General features: G+C 46.0%; 1 protein-coding gene across 1 annotated transcript in view; it reads left to right on the forward strand.

Moving 5' to 3' along the window:
- The first annotated feature begins 6,987 nt into the window (after positions 1–6,987).
- The window catches only part of LOC135530524 (voltage-dependent L-type calcium channel subunit alpha-1C-like), a 61,066-nt gene continuing 50,055 nt past the window's right edge, over positions 6,988–17,998 (forward strand). The window contains 10 exon segments of the mRNA XM_064958830.1: positions 6,988–7,114; positions 8,275–8,395; positions 8,788–8,902; positions 9,082–9,208; positions 10,443–10,536; positions 13,409–13,535; positions 14,740–14,869; positions 15,663–15,722; positions 15,947–16,053; positions 17,497–17,584. Of these exon segments, the coding sequence (XP_064814902.1) occupies positions 7,025–7,114; positions 8,275–8,395; positions 8,788–8,902; positions 9,082–9,208; positions 10,443–10,536; positions 13,409–13,535; positions 14,740–14,869; positions 15,663–15,722; positions 15,947–16,053; positions 17,497–17,584 (1,059 nt within the window). The 5' untranslated portion in view covers positions 6,988–7,024.

Consider the following 17,998-nt stretch of genomic DNA (forward strand, 5'->3'; position numbering starts at 1 on the left):
CTCTATCAGCCCAGACCAACCTCTTCTCTGTCCTGTACAGCTGCTGCAGTCTACCATGTACCCTCTGTCTCTATCAGCCCAGACCAACCTCTTCTCTGTCCTGTACAGCTGCTGCAGTCTACCATGTACCCTCTGTCTCTATCAGCCCAGACCGACCTCTTCTCTGTCCTGTACAGCTGCTGCAGTCTACCATGTACCCTCTGTCTCTATCAGCCCAGACCAACCTCTTCTCTGTCCTGTACAGCTGCTGCAGTCTACCATGTACCCTCTGTCTCTATCAGCCCAGACCAACCTCTTCTCTGTCCTGTACAGCTGCTGCAGTCTACCATGTATCCTCTGTTTCTATCAGCCCAGACCAACCTCTTCTCTGTCCTGTACAGCTGCTGCAGTCTACCATGTACCCTCTGTCTCTATCAGCCCAGACCAACCTCTTCTCTGTCCTGTACAGCTGCTGCAGTCTACCATGTACCCTCTGTCTCTATCAGCCCAGACCAACCTCTTCTCTGTCCTGTACAGCTGCTGCAGTCTACCATGTACCCTCTGTCTCTATCAGCCCAGACCAACCTCTTCTCTGTCCTGTACAGCTGCTGCAGTCTACCATGTATCCTCTGTTTCTATCAGCCCAGACCAACCTCTTCTCTGTCCTGTACAGCTGCTGCAGTCTACCATGTACCCTCTGTCTCTATCAGCCCAGACCAACCTCTTCTCTGTCCTGTACAGCTGCTGCAGTCTACCATGTACCCTCTGTCTCTATCAGCCCAGACCGACCTCTTCTCTGTCCTGTACAGCTGCTGCAGTCTATCATGTACCCTCTGTCTCTATCAGCCCAGACCAACCTCTTCTCTGTCCTGTACAGCTGCTGCAGTCTACCATGTACCCTCTGTCTCTATCAGCCCAGACCAACCTCTTCTCTGTCCTGTACAGCTGCTGCAGTCTACCATGTACCCTCTGTCTCTATCAGCCCAGACCAACCTCTTCTCTGTCCTGTACAGCTGCTGCAGTCTACCATGTACCCTCTGTCTCTATCAGCCCAGACCAAGCCCTTCTCTGTCCTGGCAACCCAGTGGTGGAACCAGCTTCCCCCTGAAGCTAGAACAGCAGAGTCCCTGCCCATCTTCTGAAAACATCTGAAACCCTACCTCTTCATACAGTATCTTAAATTATCCTCCTCCTCACCTCAAAAAAACATTAACAGCACTTGCACTTGACCCCCCCCCTAACTCTACTGATAGCTACGTTATTGAGAAAAAATGTACTTTATATACCTGTGATATTGTCTCACCTCAGTATCCTTCCATCTAAGTCAATGTAAGTCAACATTGTCAATGTCAGGTTTGTCATTATTGATTGATAACAATAATGTTTCCAGCTGTCGCACACTAACTTTACAAAATTCAAACTTACAAATGTTTTTCTTTCTTTCATATGTTTTTTTCTAATGGATTGAGTATGATGGCTCACTGTTCGTTGTTGACATTTTCCTGCTTAAGTTTGCCCACTTTGCCAATGAACGAATCATTCAAATAATTGGCAACATCAAATGGTTTTGGGATTAATAAGCCATCTGATTCGATGAAAGATGGAGTTGAATTGGTCTTTCTGCCCATAAAACTTTTTTCCCTTCATTCTTTAGATCATTGATCTTGGCTTCATAATACAGCTTCTTCATTTTGTTGAGTTTAGTCACATCATTTCTCCATTTGCAGTAAGCCAGCCAGTCAGATGTGCAGACAGACATATTATCTCATTTCAACCATACAGTTTTTCAATTCCTCATCAATCCATGGAGTTCTACCTGTCAGTTTAACAGGTACATGCTTATCAATAATTGGAAAGAAGCAATTTCACAAAGTGCAGCGTCTGGATGCTCCTTATTCAGCACATCAGACCAACACATATTTGTAACATCATGCACACACGTCTGTATGATCTCTTATTAAACACTGTTTTAGGCCCAGCTGTAGGAACCTTTGTTTAGGGGGTGGATCAGATAGATTGTAGCTTCCATCTATGTAATTGTCTGCATCATTTCTAAATATATATTATTATTTTTTATTTTTTTAACATATGTGTTATTTCATAGTTTTGAAATCTTCACTATTATTCTACAATGTAAAAAAAAAATTTAACCGTTGAATGAGTTGGTGTCCAAGCTTTTGACTGGTGCTGTATAATAGCAACACCTCCCCCACAAGTATCCCTGTCTCTTCTACAGATGTTATATCCTTGTATAGCTACTGCTAAACTCAGCAAAAAAAGAATGGACCCTTTTTCAGGTCCCTGTCTTTCACAGATAATTTGTAAAAATCCAAATAACTTCCCAGATCTTCATTGTAAAGTGTTTCCCTGCTTGTTCAATGAACCATAAACAATTAATGAACATGCACCTGCTGAACGGTCGTTAAGACACTAACAGCTTACAGACGGTAGGCAATTAAGGTCACAATTATGAAAACTTAGGACACTAAAAGAGGCCTTTCTACTGACTCTGAAAAACACCAAAAGAAAGATGCCCAGGGTCCCTGCTCATCTGCGTGAACGTGCCTTAGGCATGCTGCAAGGAGGCATGAGGACTGCAGATGTGGCCAGGGCAATAAATTGCAATGTCCATACTGTGAGACGCCTAAGACAGCACTACAGGGAGACAGGACGGACAGCTGATCGTCCTCGCAGTGGCAGACCACGTGTAAAAACACCTGCACAAGATCGGTACATTCCACCTGTGGGACAGGTACAGGATGGCAACAACAACTGCCCGAGTTACACCAGGAATGCACAATCCCTCCATCAGTTCTCAGATTGTCCGCTATAGGCTGAGAGAGGCTGGACTGAGGGCTTGTAGGCTTGTTGTAAGGCAGGTCCTCACCAGACATCACCGGCAACATCGTCGCCTATAGGCACAAACCCACCGTCGCTGGACCAGACAGGACTGGCAAAAAGTGCTCTTCACTGACGAGTCACGGTTTTGTCTCACCAGTGGTGATGGTCGGATTTGCGTTTATCGTCAAAGGAATGAGCGTTACACCGAGGCCTGTACTCTGGAGCAAGATCGATTTGGATGTGGAGGGTCCGTCATGATCTGGGGCGGTGTCTCAGCATCATCGGACTGAGCTTGTTGCATTGCAGGCAATCTCAACACTGTGCGTTACAGGGAAGACACCCTCCTCCCTCATGTGGGACCCTTCCTGCTGTCTCATCCTGACATGACCCTCCAGCATGACAATGCCACCAGCCATACTGCTTGTTCTGTGAGTGATTTCCTGCAAGACAGGAATGTCAGTGATCTGCCATGGCCAGCGAAGAGCCCGGATCTCAATCCCATTGAGCAGGTCTGGGACCTGTTGGATTGGAGGGTGAGGGCTAGGGCCATTCCCCCCAGAAACGTCCGGGAACTTGCAGGTGCCTTGGTGGAAGAGTGGGGTAACATTTCACAGCAAGAACTGGCAAATCTGGTGCAGTCCATGAGGAGATGCAATGCAGTACTTAATGCATCTGGTGGCCACACCAGATACTGACTGTTACTTTTCATTTTGACCCCCCCTTTGTTCAGGGACACATTATTCAATTTCTGTTAGTCACATGTCTGTGGAACTTGTTCAGTTTATGTCTCAGTTGTTAAATCTTGTTATGTTCATACAAATATTTACACATGTTACGTTTGCTGAAAATAAATGCAGTTGACAGTGAGAGGATGTTTATTTTTTTGCCGAGTTTACATCCTCAAATTAATTATCTAAGTGAGTCTCAGAAATGGCTAATATATGAATGTTATCTGATGTTAGCAAGTTATTGATTTAGTGAACCTTATTTCTAAGGCTACATATATTAATATGGGCTATTTTCAGCCCTTTCCTGGGTAGCTTCTCAGAGACAGACATCATATGGACAAGAACAAACAGAGCAAGAGAAAAAATACATTTTTAATTTTGGACTGCTAAAGCACATTTAGCAGTCCATTAATCAATTGGTGTGTGTGTGTGTGTGTGTGTGTGTGTGTGTGTGTGTGTGTGTGTGTGTGTGTGTGTGTGTGTGTGTGTGTGTGTGTGTGTGTGTGTGTGTGTGTGTGTGTGTGTGTGTGTGTGTGTGTGTGTGTGTGTGCGTGTGTGTGTGTGTGTGTGTGTGTGCTGCAGGGTTGAAGCTACGAACCCATAGGCTTGGCTCTCTAATCCCTTCCAGGCTTTTGGGAGGGAGGGTGGACAATGAGCCTTTCATATCGGATATAAGCAATGTCCCCAAGCGCTCTGGCAGCTTTCATGCCCAGGATCAGTTATATTCTCCTCTGGAGCACAGCTTCAGGATCATCTTTGTTGTGAGAGATGTACGTTCCCCTCAAGTTATTGGCTCTTTCCAGAACCGCTACCTTGTCCTTGAACCTCAAGAACTTGAATTCTATCGGCCTGTGTGTGTGTGTGTGTGTGTGTGTGTGTGTGTGTGTGTGTGTGTGTGTGTGTGTGTGTGTGTGTGTGTGTGTGTGTGTGTGTGTGTGTGTGTGTGTGTGTGTGTGTGTGTGTGTGTGTGTGTGTGTGTGTGTGTGTGTGTGTGTGTGTGTGTGTGTGTGTGTGTGTCAGTTTATCAGAAGATCTACAAGTCTCCTAGCCAGTCCCCAGAGAGGACAGGTGTGTTTGTGTTCATGTGTGCTTTCCTAGTTTCCATGTGTGCTTTCCTAGTTTCCATGTGTGCTTTCCTAGTTTCCATGTGTGCTTTCCTAGTTTCCATGTGTGCTTTCCTGATAGTCTTTACTATGGACTAAGTGATATATGACATGCTATTTTATCAAATCAATGGTCTCTTCTCATCACTTGGTCTCTTCTCTCTAGTCACTGTCTGGTCTCTTATCTCTAGGTACTGTCTGGTTGCTCATCTCTAGTCACTGTCTGGTCTCTCCTCTCTAGTCACTGTCTGGTCTCTCCTCTCTAGTCACTGCCTGGTCTCTCCTCTCTAGTCACTGTCTGGCCTCTCCTCTCTAGTCACTGTCTGGTCTCTCCTCTCTAGTCACTGTCTGGTCTCTCCTCTTTAGTCACTGTCTGGTCTCTTCTCTCTAGTCACTCTCTGGTCTCTCCTCTCGAGTCACTGTCTGGTCTCTCCTCTCAGTCTAATACAGTACTACACCAACACAGTACCACACCAGTACTACACCAACACTCAGGCTAATGCAGTACCACACCAGTACTACACCAGTACTACACCAGTACTACACCAGTACTACACCAACACTCCGTCTAATACAGTACTATACCAACACTCAGTCTAATACAGTACTACACCAGTACTACACCAGCACTACACCAGTACTACACCAACACTCTACACCAGTACTATACACCAGCACTAATACAGTACAGTACTACACCAACACTCTGTCTAATACAGTACTATACCAACACTCAGTCTAATACAGTACTACACCACTACTACACCAGTACTACACCAGTACTACACCAACACTCAGTCTAATACAGTACTACACCAGTACTACACCAGTACTACACCAGTACACACCAGTACTACACCAACACTCAGTCTAATACAGTACTACACCAGTACTACACCAGTACTACACCAGTACTAGACCAACACTAGTACACATGTTTTTACGTGGTCATGTTCACTCGTTGAAGCGGAATTGAAGTTAGCTGATGCCTTGGTTCAGTGCTGCCTCAGGTCTCACAGGAAGTGTTGCGCTCTGTCACTAGAAACTCAGTGACGCCAGGTACGAGGGAAGCTCCCACAGACTATTTTGTCACAGGGGAAATAATAGCACTGGCCCTTTAATAACATGGCACAGGACAAAACAGTCTACAGACAGGACCACAATCCAGTGCTATAGCCCTTTCTCTCACCTGCTGCCTCCTGGGTACTGTAGTCAACGGTAGTAACTGTGACAGCTCTGTGGGTTGAGTGCCAGTGTGGTCATTGCCCTGTGGTGTCTTGGGTATTGTAGTTCGGATGCTGACTCCAACTCTGTTTCTATCTCTCTCTCCCTCTCTCTATCTCCTTCTCCCTCTCTCTCTCTCTCTCTCCTCTCCTCTCTCTCCCTTCCTCTCTCCCTCTCTCTCTCTCCTCTCTCTCTCTCTCCCTTCCTCCCTCTCCTCTCTCTCTCTCCCTTCCTCTCTCTCCTCTCTCTCTCTGTCTCTCCTCTCTCTCTCTGTCCCCCTTCCTCTCTCTCCTCTCTCTCTTCCTCTCTCTCTTTCTTCATCTGTCTCTCTCTCCCTTCCTCTCTCTCCTCTCTCTCTCTCTCCCTCCCTCTCTCTCCTCTCTCTCTCTCTATCCTCCCTCTCTCTCTCTCTCTCCTCTCTCTCTCTCTCTCTCCTCTCTCTCCCTTCCTCTCTCCCTCCCTCTCTCTCTCTCCTCTCTCCCTCTCTTCTCCCTCCTCTCTCTCCTCTCTCTCTCCTCTCTCTCTCCCTCCCTCCCTCTCCCTCTCTCTCCCTCTCTCTCTCTCTCTCTCCTCCCTCCCTCTCCCTCTCTCTCTCTCTCTCTCTCTCTCTCTATCCTCCCTCTCTCTCTCTCTCTCCTCTTCCTCTCTCTCTCCTCTCTCTCTCTCTCTCTCTCTCTCTCTCCTCTCTCCCTCTCCCCTCTCTCTCTCTCCCTCTCCCTTCATCTCTCTCTCTCCTCTCTCGCTCTCTCCTTCCCTCTCTCTCCTCTCTCTCTCCTCTCTCTCTCCTCTCTCTCTCTCTCTCTCTCTCTCTCCCTCCCTCTCTCTCCTCTCTCTCTCTCTCTTCTCTCTCTCTCTTTCTCTCTCTCCTCCTCTCCCTCTCTCCCTCTCTCCCTCCCTCTCTCTCTCTCTCTCTCTCTCTCTTTCTCTCTCTCTCTCCCTCCCTCTCTCTCTCTCTCCCTCTCTCCCTCTCTCTCTCTCTCTCTCTCCCTCCTCTCTCCCCTCTCTCTCTCTCTCCCTCCATTCTCTCTTTTTCTCAGGTATTGGAACTCTCTGAGTAACCTGGTGGCATCGCTGCTTAACTCTGTTCGCTCCATCGCCTCCCTGTTACTGCTACTCTTCCTCTTCATCATCATCTTCAGCCTGCTCGGCATGCAGCTCTTCGGAGGCAAGTTCAACTTCGACGAGACGCGCCGGTCAACCTTCGACAACTTCCCCCAGTCGCTGCTCACCGTCTTTCAGGTAGAGAGAGAAGGGAGAATGATCATAGTCTAGTCTATTATAGTCTATTCTACTTTCAGGTAAGGAGAGAAGGGAGAATGATTACAGTCTAGTCTAGTCTACTGTACTCTATTATAGTCTAGTCTACTATTATACTCTAGTTATACTGTAGTCTATTATAGTCTAGTCTAGTCTATTATACTTTCAGGTATTATACTGTAGAAGAGTACTCTATTAATGTAGTTACTGTCTAGTCTAGTCTAGTCTACTGTACTCTATTATACTGTAGTCTAGTCTACTGTCTATTATACTAGTTCTGGTAGATTATAGTAGTCTAGTCTACTGTACTTATTAGTCTAGTCTAGTCTAGTCTACTGTACTCTATTATACTGTAGTCTAGTCTACTGTACTCTATTATACTGTAGTCTAGTCTGCTGTACTCTATTATACTGTAGTCTACTGTACTCTATTATACTGTAGTCTAGTCTACTGTACTCTATTATACTGTAGTCTAGTCTACTGTACTCTATTATAGTCTAGTCTAGTCTACTGTACTCTATTATACTGTAGTCTAGTCTACTGTACTCTATTATACTGTAGTCTAGTCTAGTCTACTGTACTCTATTATACTGTAGTCTAGTCTACTGTACTCTATTATACTGTAGTCTAGTCTAGTCTACTGTACTCTATTATACTGTAGTCTAGTCTACTGTACTCTATTATACTGTAGTCTACTGTACTCTATTATACTGTAGTCTAGTCTACTGTACTATATTATACTGTAGTCTAGTCTACTGTACTCTATTATAGTCTAGTATACTGTACTCTATTATACTGTAGTCAACTGTACTATATTCTACTGTAGTCTACTGTACTATATTCTACTGTATTCTACTGTACTGTACTCTATTATACTGTAGTCTAGTCTACTGTACTCTATTATACTGTAGTCTACTCTACTGTACTATATTATACTGTAGTCTACTCTACTGTACTCTATTATACTATACACTACTGTATTGTACTCTATTATACTTTACTCTACTCTACTCTGTTCTCAAGGTCCAGTCATTTGAGTATCTGTAACTTTCTTGTTGTCTATGGTGAAGAGTTATTGTCTATGGTGAATAGTTATTGATGTTGTAGTGTTGCTCCTTCATCTGTTGTTCCTGTGTTCTCAGATCCTGACAGGTGAGGACTGGAACTCGGTGATGTATGACGGCATCATGGCCTACGGAGGGGCGTCCTTCCCAGGGATGCTGGTCTGTATCTACTTCATCATCCTGTTCATCTGTGGAAACTGTATCCTTGTAAAGAACAGGTCAGATGTGTGTAGGGCCTTTCACACTGACAAAGGACATGATGCTTTTCATCCAGAACCATTAGCAGGAGGATCGTTTCGCCTGTCTACCCAGTTCATTGTCATACCACCGGTAAGGTATCTCAGATGTTTCCTCGATGACTCGGAGTAGCCTGGAATCCAAACCATATCGGGTGAAACGCAGTGATATTCAGTTTGGATTCCAGGCTACTCAGGTATCACGGTTGATTGTTTGTTGTCCACTCAACTCATCACTCAGTCATGTCACCCAGGTGTGTTGTTCTACATTGCGAGAGGTCAGCTGACAATTGACACTTCGTTGTTTGCTCTCTGAAGTCGTACTCCACTTCCTTGACTCCACCTCCCTGACCAGATATCCTCCTGAATGTCTTCTTGGCCATCGCCGTGGACAACCTGGCTGATGCTGAGAGTCTGACGTCAGCACAGAAGGAAGAAGAGGAGGAGAAGGAGAGGAAGAAGCTGGCCAGGTAATTTGCATGATGTGTGTGTGTGTGTGTGTGTGTGTGTGTGTGTGTGTGTGTGTGTGTGTGTGTGTGTGTGTGTGTGTGTGTGTGTGTGTGTGTGTGTGTGTGTGTGTGTGTGTGTACGTGCATCCACATCCATTCAAGTGTGTATGCCTGAGTGGTTTGGCTCCATTCTGACACAGAACGGCCAGTCCGGAGAAGCGTCATGTCAACGAAAAGCCCCCGATAATCGAGGTAGAAGAGAAGAAGGAGGAGAAGATTGAGCTGAAGTCCATCACCTCAGACGGAGAGACAACCAATGCCACCAAGGTATGTCTCAGACGCACCTGTCCTCTTTAGACACACCTGTCCTCGTTAGATACACCTGTCCTCGTTAGATACACCTGTCCTCGTCAGTCACACCTGTCCTCGTTAGACACACCTGTCCTCGTTAGATACACCTGTCCTCGTTAGATACACCTGTCCTCGTCAGTCACACCTGTCCTCGTTTGACGCACCTGTCCTCGTTAGACGCACATGTCCTCGTTAGACACACCTGTCCTCATTAGATGCACCTGTCCTCGTTAGATGCACCTGTCCTCGTTAGATGCACCTGTCCTCGTTAGACGCACATGTCCTCGTTAGATGCACCTGTCCTCGTTAGATGCACCTGTCCTCGTTAGATGCACCTGGCCTCATTAGATGCACCTGTCCTCGTTAGACGCACCTGTCCTCGTTAGATGCACCTGTCCTCGTTAGACACACCTGTCCTCGTTAGACATACCTGTCCTCCTTAGATAGACCTGCCCTCATTAGATACACCTGCCCTCGTTAGACACACCTGTCCTCGTTAGACGCACCTGCCCTCGTTAGATGCACCTGTCCTCGTTAGACACACCTGTCCTCATTAGATGCACCTGTCCTCATTAGATGCACCTATCCTCGTTAGAAACACCTGTCCTCGTTAGACATACCTGTTCTCGTTAGATGCACCTGTCCTCGTTAGACATACCTGTCCTCGTTAGACATACCTGTCCTCATTAGATGCACCTGTCCTCATTAGACTCACCTATCCTCGTTAAAATCACCTGTCCTCATTAGATGCACCTATCCTCGTTAGAAACACCTGTCCTCGTTAGACATACCTGTTCTCGTTAGATGCACCTGTCCTCGTTAGACATACCTGTCCTCGTTAGACACACCTGTTCTCATTAGATTCCTCTGTCCTCGTTGGATACAGCTGTCCTCATTAGACAAACCTATCCTTATTAGACGCACCTGTCCTCGTTAGATACACCTGTCCTCGTTAGATATACCTGTCCTCCTGACTGGAGACACCAGTCCTCCAAGTTGTAATCTAATATTATCTAGTCAAGTCAATACATTACAGTACAGATTCAACAACATAAAATATGTTTGGTTTAGTTAGTATCAGTCTAATTCTTCATCTGTGAAAACACATGTCTACTCTCAACAGGTGGCATGGTGTTTCCTTTTAAAAGTAGTGTCTCTAGTTCTGTCCGTATTGAGTCTGATGTGGCGCTGTGTTACTGTGTTTTGACAGATCAACATTGATGAGTACCAAGTAGATGTGAATGAAGAGAAGAACCCGTATCCAGCTAATGATTTTCCCGGTACCACTGTACCGGTGATAAAAAGTAAGCCGGACCTTTCTAAGGGCTGACCCACACCGGACAACAAGTAGGAGCAGAGAACCAAATCACACCAAACCATTAAGAGACTTCCACACTCAAATCAGGACATTCACAACATTACGTTTGTTCTGGTTCTCGCTCTCTCTTTTGTCTGCTGTGCTTTGCCCCTGTTGATGTTAGAATGTTGTGTGAGGGTGTATTGATGTTAGAATGTTGTGTGAGGGGGTGTATTGATGTTAGAATGTTGTGTGAGGGTGTATTGATGTTAGAATGTTGTGTGAGGGGGTGTTTTGATGTTAGAATGTTTTGTGAGGGGGTGTTTTGATGTTAGAATGTTTTGTGAGGGGGTGTTTTGATGTTAGAATGTTGTGTGAGGGTGTATTGATGTTAGAATGTTGTGTGTGTGGGTGTATTGATTCTAGAATGTTGTGTGAGGGGTGTGTTGATGTTAGAATGTTGTGTGAGGGGTGTTGATGTTAGAATGTTGTGTGAGGGGGTGTTGATGTTAGAATGTTGTGTGAGGGGGTATTGATGTTAGAATGTTGTGTGAGGGTGTATGGGGTGTTGATGTTAGAATGTTGTGTGAGGGGGTGTATTGATGTTAGAATGTTGTGTGAGGGGGTGTTGATGTTAGAATGTTGTGTGAGGGTGTATTGATGTTCGAATGTTGTGTGAGGGGGTGTAGGGTGTATTGATGTTAGAATGTTGTGTGAGGGGGTGTAGGGTGTATTGATGTTAGAATGTTGTGTGAGGGGTGTATGGGGTGTTGATGTTAGAATGTTGTGTGAGGGGGTGTAGGGTGTATTGATGTTAGAATGTAGTATGATGGGGTCTATTGATGTTAGAATGTTGTGTGAGGGGGTGTATTGATGTTAGAATGTTGTGTGAGGGGGTATTGATGTTAGAATGTTGTGTGAGGGGGTGTATTGATGTTAGAATGTTGTGTGAGGGGGTGTTGATGTTAGAATGTGTTGTGTGTGGGTGTATTGATTCTAGAATGTTGTGTGAGGGGTGTGTTGATGTTAGAATGTTGTGTGAGGGGGTGTTTTGATGTTAGAATGTTTTTTTGGGGGGGTTGTGAATGTTGTGTGGGTGTTTGATGTTAGAATGTTGTGTGAGGGTGTGTTGATGTTAGAATGTTGTGTGTGTGTGTGGGTGTATTGATGTTAGAATGTTGTGTGAGGGTGTATTGATGTTAGAATGTTGTGTGAGAGGGTGTATGGTGTATTGATGTTAGAATGTTGTGTGAGGGTGTGTATGGGGTGTTGATGTTAGAATGTTGTGTGAGGGGGTGTATTGATGTTAGAATGTTGTGTGAGGGGTGTTGATGTTAGAATGTTGTGTGGGGGTGTATTGATGTTAGAATGTTGTGTGAGGGGGTGTAGGGTGTATTGATGTTAGAATGTTGTGTGAGGGGGTGTATGGGGTGTTGATGTTAGAATGTTGTGTGAGGGGGTGTATGGGGTGTTGATGTTAGAATGTTGTGTGAGGGGGTGTATGGGGTGTTGATGTTAGAATGTTGTGTGAGGGGGTGTTGATGTTAGAATGTTGTGTGAGGGGGTGTAGGGTGTATTGATGTTAGAATGTTGTGTGAGGGGGTGTATGGGGTGTTGATGTTAGAATGTTGTGTGAGGGGGTGTAGGGTGTATTGATGTTAGAATGTTGTATGAGGGGGTCTATTGATGTTAGAATGTTGTGTGAGGGGGTGTATTGATGTTAGAATGTTGTGTGAGGGGGTATTGATGTTAGAATGTTGTGTGAGGGGGTGTATGGGGTGTTGATGTTAGAATGTTGTGTGAGGGGGTGTATGGGGTGTTGATGTTAGAATGTTGTGTGAGGGGGTGTATTGATGTTAGAATGTTGTGTGAGGGGGTATTGATTTTAGAATGGTGTGTGATGGGGTGTATTGATGTTAGAATGTTGTGTGAGGGGGTATTGATGTTAGAATGTTGTGTGAGGGGGTCTATTGATGTTAGAATGTTGTGTGAGCGGGTGTATTGATGTTAGAATGTTGTGTGAGGGGGTGTATTGTTGTTAGAATGTTGTGTGAGAGGGCCTATTGATGTTAGAATGTTGTGTGAGGGGGTCTATTGATGTTAGAATGTTGTGTGAGGGGGTGTATTGATGTTAGAATGTTTTGTGAGGGGGTGTTTTGATGTTAGAATGTTGTGTGAGGGGGTGTATTGACGTTAGAATGTTGTGTGAGGGGGACTATTGATGTTAGAATGTTGTGTGAGGGGGTGTGTTGATTCTAGAATGTTGTGTGAGGGGGTGTGTTGATGTTAGAATGTTGTGTGAGGGGGAGTATTGATGTTAGAATGTTGTGTGAGGGGGTGTGTTGATTCTAGAATGTTGTGTGAGGGGGTGTGTTGATTCTAGAATGTTGTGTGTGTGGGTGTATGGGGTGTTGATGTTAGAATGTTATGTGAGGGGGTGTGTTGATTCTAGAATGTTGTGTGAGGGGGTGTGTTGATGTTAGAATGTTGTGTGAGGGGGAGTATTGATGTTAGAATGTTGTGTGAGGGGGTGTTGATTCTAGAATGTTGTGTGAGGGGGTGTTGATTCTAGAATGTTGTGTGAGGGGATGTGTTGATGGTTTGTCTGTACTGTTGCCTTACCAATCCAGGTGTCCAGATTTGTAGATAAATGAAAAAGTAATAATTCATGTCTTTTAACTTTTTTACTGATGAATTGTGGGTAATTGTTATAGTATGGGGTAACTACACTAACAAACTGAAATAACTATTCCAGGTGAATTTTTACACAGTTCATTCAACTATTTCTCAACTTAACTGACCAAGTCCCTTATCTCTAACACTTTTTCTCCCACCTCTCCCCCTGTCCTCCCTCTTACTCTCCTGCGTGGCCCTTGTAGGAGAGGATGAGGACCCTGAGATGCCTGTGGGCCCCCGGCCTCGGCCCCTGTCTGACATTCAGCTGAAGGAGAAGGCTATTCCCATGCCTGAGGCCCGGGCTTTCTTCATCTTCAGCAACACCAACAAGTAAGAGCTCACCCACAGATATACTGAGAGAAGCAGGTAGATTCTATGAGAGTGGTCCCTAAACACACACCCCATCTGTCTGTCTGATGTCTGTTTGATGTCTGTGTAACGGATGTGAAACGGCTAGCTTAGTTAGCGGTGAGCGCTAAATAGCGTTTCAATCGGTGACGTCACTTGCTCTGAGACCTTGAAGTAGTTGTTCCACTTGCTCTGCAAGGGCCGCGGCTTTTGTGGAGCGATGGGTAACGATGCTTTGTGGGTGACTGTTGTTGATGTGTGCAGAGGGTCCCTGGTTCGCGCCCGGGTCGGGGCGAGGGGACGGTCTGATGTCTGTCTGATGCCTAATGTCCTGCGTGGCACTTACCATGCCAGGGTTGTGGGTTCAATTCCCACAGGGGACCAGTATGAAAATGTATGCTTCTGTAAGTTCCTCTGGATAAGAGTGTCTGTTAAATGTCTGTCTATAGGATTAGGGCTCTATCTATTAGTCACTATTTTTTGTCTGTCCCTCCCTCCCTCCCTCCCTACCTCCCTCCCGCCCTGCCTCCCTCCCTCCCTTCCTTACTCCCTCCCTCCCTCCCTCCCTTCCTTACTCCCTCCCTCCCTTCCTTCCTTCCTTACTCCCTCCCTCCCTCCCTTCCTTACTCCCTCCCTCCCTTCCTTACTCCCTCCCTCCCTCCCTTCCTTCCTTACTCCCTCCCTCCCTCCATCCCTACCTCCTTCCCTCCCTCCCTCCCTCCCTCCTTCCTTCCTTCCTTCCTTCCTTCCTTCCTCCCTCCCTCCCTCCCTCCCTCCCTCCCGCCCTGCCTCCCTCCCTCCCTTCCTTACTCCCTCCCTCCCTCCCTTCCTTACTCCCTCCCTCCCTTCCTTCCTTCCTTACCCCTCCCTCCCTTCCTTACTCCCTCCCTCCCTTCCTTACTCCCCTCCCTCTCTCCCTTCCTTCCTTACTCCCTCCCTCCCTCCATCCCTACCTCCTTCCCTCCCTCCCTCCCTCCCTCCCTTCCTTCCTTCTTCCTTCCTCCCTTCCTTCCTTCCTCCCTCCCTCCCTCCCTCCCTCCCTCCCTCCCTCCCTCCCTCCCTCCCTCCCTCCCTCCCTCCCTCCCTTCCTTACTCCCTCCCTCCCTTCCTTCCTCCCTCCCTCCCTCCCTCCCTCCCTCCCTCCCTCCCTCCCTCCCTCCCTCCCTCCCTCCCTCCCTCTCCCCAGGTTCAGGGTTCTGTGCCATAAGATGGTGAACCACAACATCTTCACCAACCTCATCCTGTTCTTCATTCTACTGAGCAGTATCTCTCTGGCAGCAGAGGACCCTGTCCGGAACGACTCCTTCAGGAACCAGGTGTGTGTTTATGTCTTACACACATGCACGTGCACACACACAGAGGCACGGACACAGGCACACACACACAGGCACACGCACACAGAGGCACGGACACATGTACACACACAGGCACACACAGAGGCACGGACACATGTACACACACACACACACGCACACAGGCACACAGGCACACACACACAGACACTGTACATGCATGCAAAAACATACTCACTAACTTCCATACTCTCTCTCTCTTTCTCTCTCTAGTCTTTCTCTCTCACACACAAACATTTACACACACAAACAGCCTTTAGAGGTGTGTGTGTGTGTGTGTGTGTGTGTGTGTGTGTGTGTGTGTGTGTGTGTGTGTGTGTGTGTGTGTGTGTGTGTGTGTGTGTGTGTGTGTGTGTGTGTGTGTGTGTGTGTGTGTGTGTGTGTGTGTGTGTGTGTGTGTGTGTGCGTGCGTGCGTGTGTGTGTGTGTGACTACACCATTAGATCTCTGGTTCAATAGACTTCAGCCATCCTTTCCCTCCACTGACCCACGCGCTGCATTGTGACTACTGTTTCCACTTAATTACATCCTCTCTATATTATTATAGCTTCAATGTTATTATACAGGGATTCACCCAAATGGCACCCTATTCCCTATGTAGTGCACTATTTTCAACCACTCCCTGGTCTAAAGTAGTGCACTGTGTAGGGAATAGTGTGCCATTTGTGTCATATATTGTGATGCTCATGGAAGCCTCTATGAGACGTACGACTGTGTGATGTATTGTGTTGACCTGCATTGTGATCACTGTTTCTCAGATATTAGGCTATGCAGACCATGTCTTCACTGGGCTCTTCACCATAGAGATCATTCTGAAGGTAACCTTCCATTCCTTCTCAATGTCATCTCTACACCACATAATGGACACTGTGCTCCGGAAGGGCTGGTGAAGTGTTGGAAGTGTTTTAAGCGTTGGAAAAACATGACACGTTGAACAACAAACCCGTGAGCCGACATTCACTTCGTTCGTCATCGATCACAATCTTTTGTCTTACGCTTCCTGTTGCACGTGGTTTTCTCTTCCTGGTTCATGACCTCGTAGATGACAGCGTACGGGGCGTTCATCCATAAGGGTTCGTTCTGTCGGAACTACTTCAACATTCTGGATCTGGTGGTGGTCAGCGTGTCGCTCATCTCCTCTGGAATACAGTGAGTTGGTCTTCACTATACCGATACCACAGTGTCAATGGTTCAAACACACCTAGGAATTCTCATCGACATTCATTTAGCGTTGCTCTTTTTACCGGGATGGTTACAAATGTCAACAACATGTTCTATTGAACACAGAAATATTGTTTCTGTCTGTAGTTGACTTCTCTGTCTGTAGTTGACCTCTCTGTTTGTAGTTGATATATAGTTTAGTAGTTGGCCTCTGTCTGTAGTTGATGTATGGTTTAGTAGTTGACCTCTGTCTGTAGTTGACCTCTCTGTTTGTAGTTGATATATAGTTTAGTAGTTGACCTCTGTCTGTAGTTGATGTATGGTTTAGTAGTTGACCTCTGTCTGTAGTTGATATATGGTTTAGTAGTTGACCTCTCTGTCTGTAGTTGACCTCTGTCTGTAGTTGATGTATGGTTTAGTAGTTGACCTCTCTGTTTGTAGTGGATGTATGGTTTAGTAGTTGACCTCTCTGTTTGTAGTGGATGTATGGTTTAGTAGTTGACCTCTCTGTTTGTAGTTGATATATGGTTTAGTAGTTGACCTCTCTGTTTGTAGTTGATGTATGGTTTCGTAGTTGACCTCTCTGTTTGTAGTTGACCTCTCTGTTTGTAGTTGATGTATGGTTTAGTAGTTGACCTCTCTGTTTGTAGTTGACCTCTCTGTCTGTAGTTGACCTCTCTGTTTGTAGTTGACCTCTCTGTCTGTAGTTGACCTCTGTCTGTAGTTGATGTATGGTTTAGTAGTTGACCTCTCTGTCTGTAGTTGACCTCTCTGTCTGTAGTTGATGTATGGTTTAGTAGTTGACCTCTCTGTTTGTAGTGGATGTATGGTTTAGTAGTTGACCTCTCTGTTTGTAGTGGATGTATGGTTTAGTAGTTGACCTCTCTGTTTGTAGTTGATATATGGTTTAGTAGTTGACCTCTCTGTTTGTAGTTGATGTATGGTTTCGTAGTTGACCTCTCTGTTTGTAGTTGACCTCTCTGTTTGTAGTTGATGTATGGTTTAGTAGTTGACCTCTCGGTTTGTAGTTGACCTCTCTGTCTGTAGTTGACCTCTCTGTTTGTAGTTGACCTCTCTGTCTGTAGTTGACTCTCTGTTTGTAGTGGATGTATGGTTTAGTAGTTGACCTGTCTGTCTGTAGTTGATGTATGGTTTAGTAGTTGACCTCTCTGTCTGTAGTTGATGTATGGTTTAGTAGTTGACCTCTCTGTCTGTAGTTGATGTATGGTTTAGTAGTTGACCTCTCTGTCTGTAGTTGATGTATGGTTTAGTAGTTGACCTCTCTGTCTGTAGTTGATATATAGTTTAGTAGTTGACCTCTCTGTCTGTAGTGGATGTATGGTTTAGTAGTTGACCTCTCTGTCTGTAGTTGATGTATGGTTTAGTAGTTGACCTCTCTCGATAACCTGGTCTTAATCTGTGTCTGTTCAGGTCCAGTGCCATCAACGTGGTGAAGATCCTTCGTGTTCTCAGAGTGCTTCGGCCCCTGAGGGCTATCAACAGGGCCAAGGGCCTCAAAGTGAGTCTCACTGTTATCTCCTCTCTTCTCCTCTCCTGTCTTCTCTCCTTCTCTCCTCTCTTCTCTTCTCCTCTCTTCTCCTCTCTTCTCTCCTTTCCTCTCTTCTCCCCTCCACTCTTCTCCTCTCCTCTCTTCTCCACTACTCTCTTCTCCTCTCCTTTCCTCTCTTCTCCTCTCCTCTCTTTTCCTCTCCTCTCTTCTCCTCTCTTCTCTTCTCCTCTCTTCTCTTCTCCTCTCCTCTCTTCTCTTCTCTCCTCCTCTCTTCTCCTCTCTTCTCTTCTTCTCTCCTCCTCTCTTCTCCTCTCTTCTCCTCTCCTCCTCTCTTCTCCTCTCTTCCCCTCTTCTCCCTCTCTCTTCTTCTCTCCTCTCTTCTCTTCTCCTCTCCTCTCTTCTCATCTCCTCTCCTCCTCTCTT

Source organism: Oncorhynchus masou, unplaced genomic scaffold (assembly GCF_036934945.1).
Source record: "Oncorhynchus masou masou isolate Uvic2021 unplaced genomic scaffold, UVic_Omas_1.1 unplaced_scaffold_1361, whole genome shotgun sequence".
Taxonomy (NCBI): Eukaryota; Metazoa; Chordata; class Actinopteri; order Salmoniformes; family Salmonidae; genus Oncorhynchus; species Oncorhynchus masou.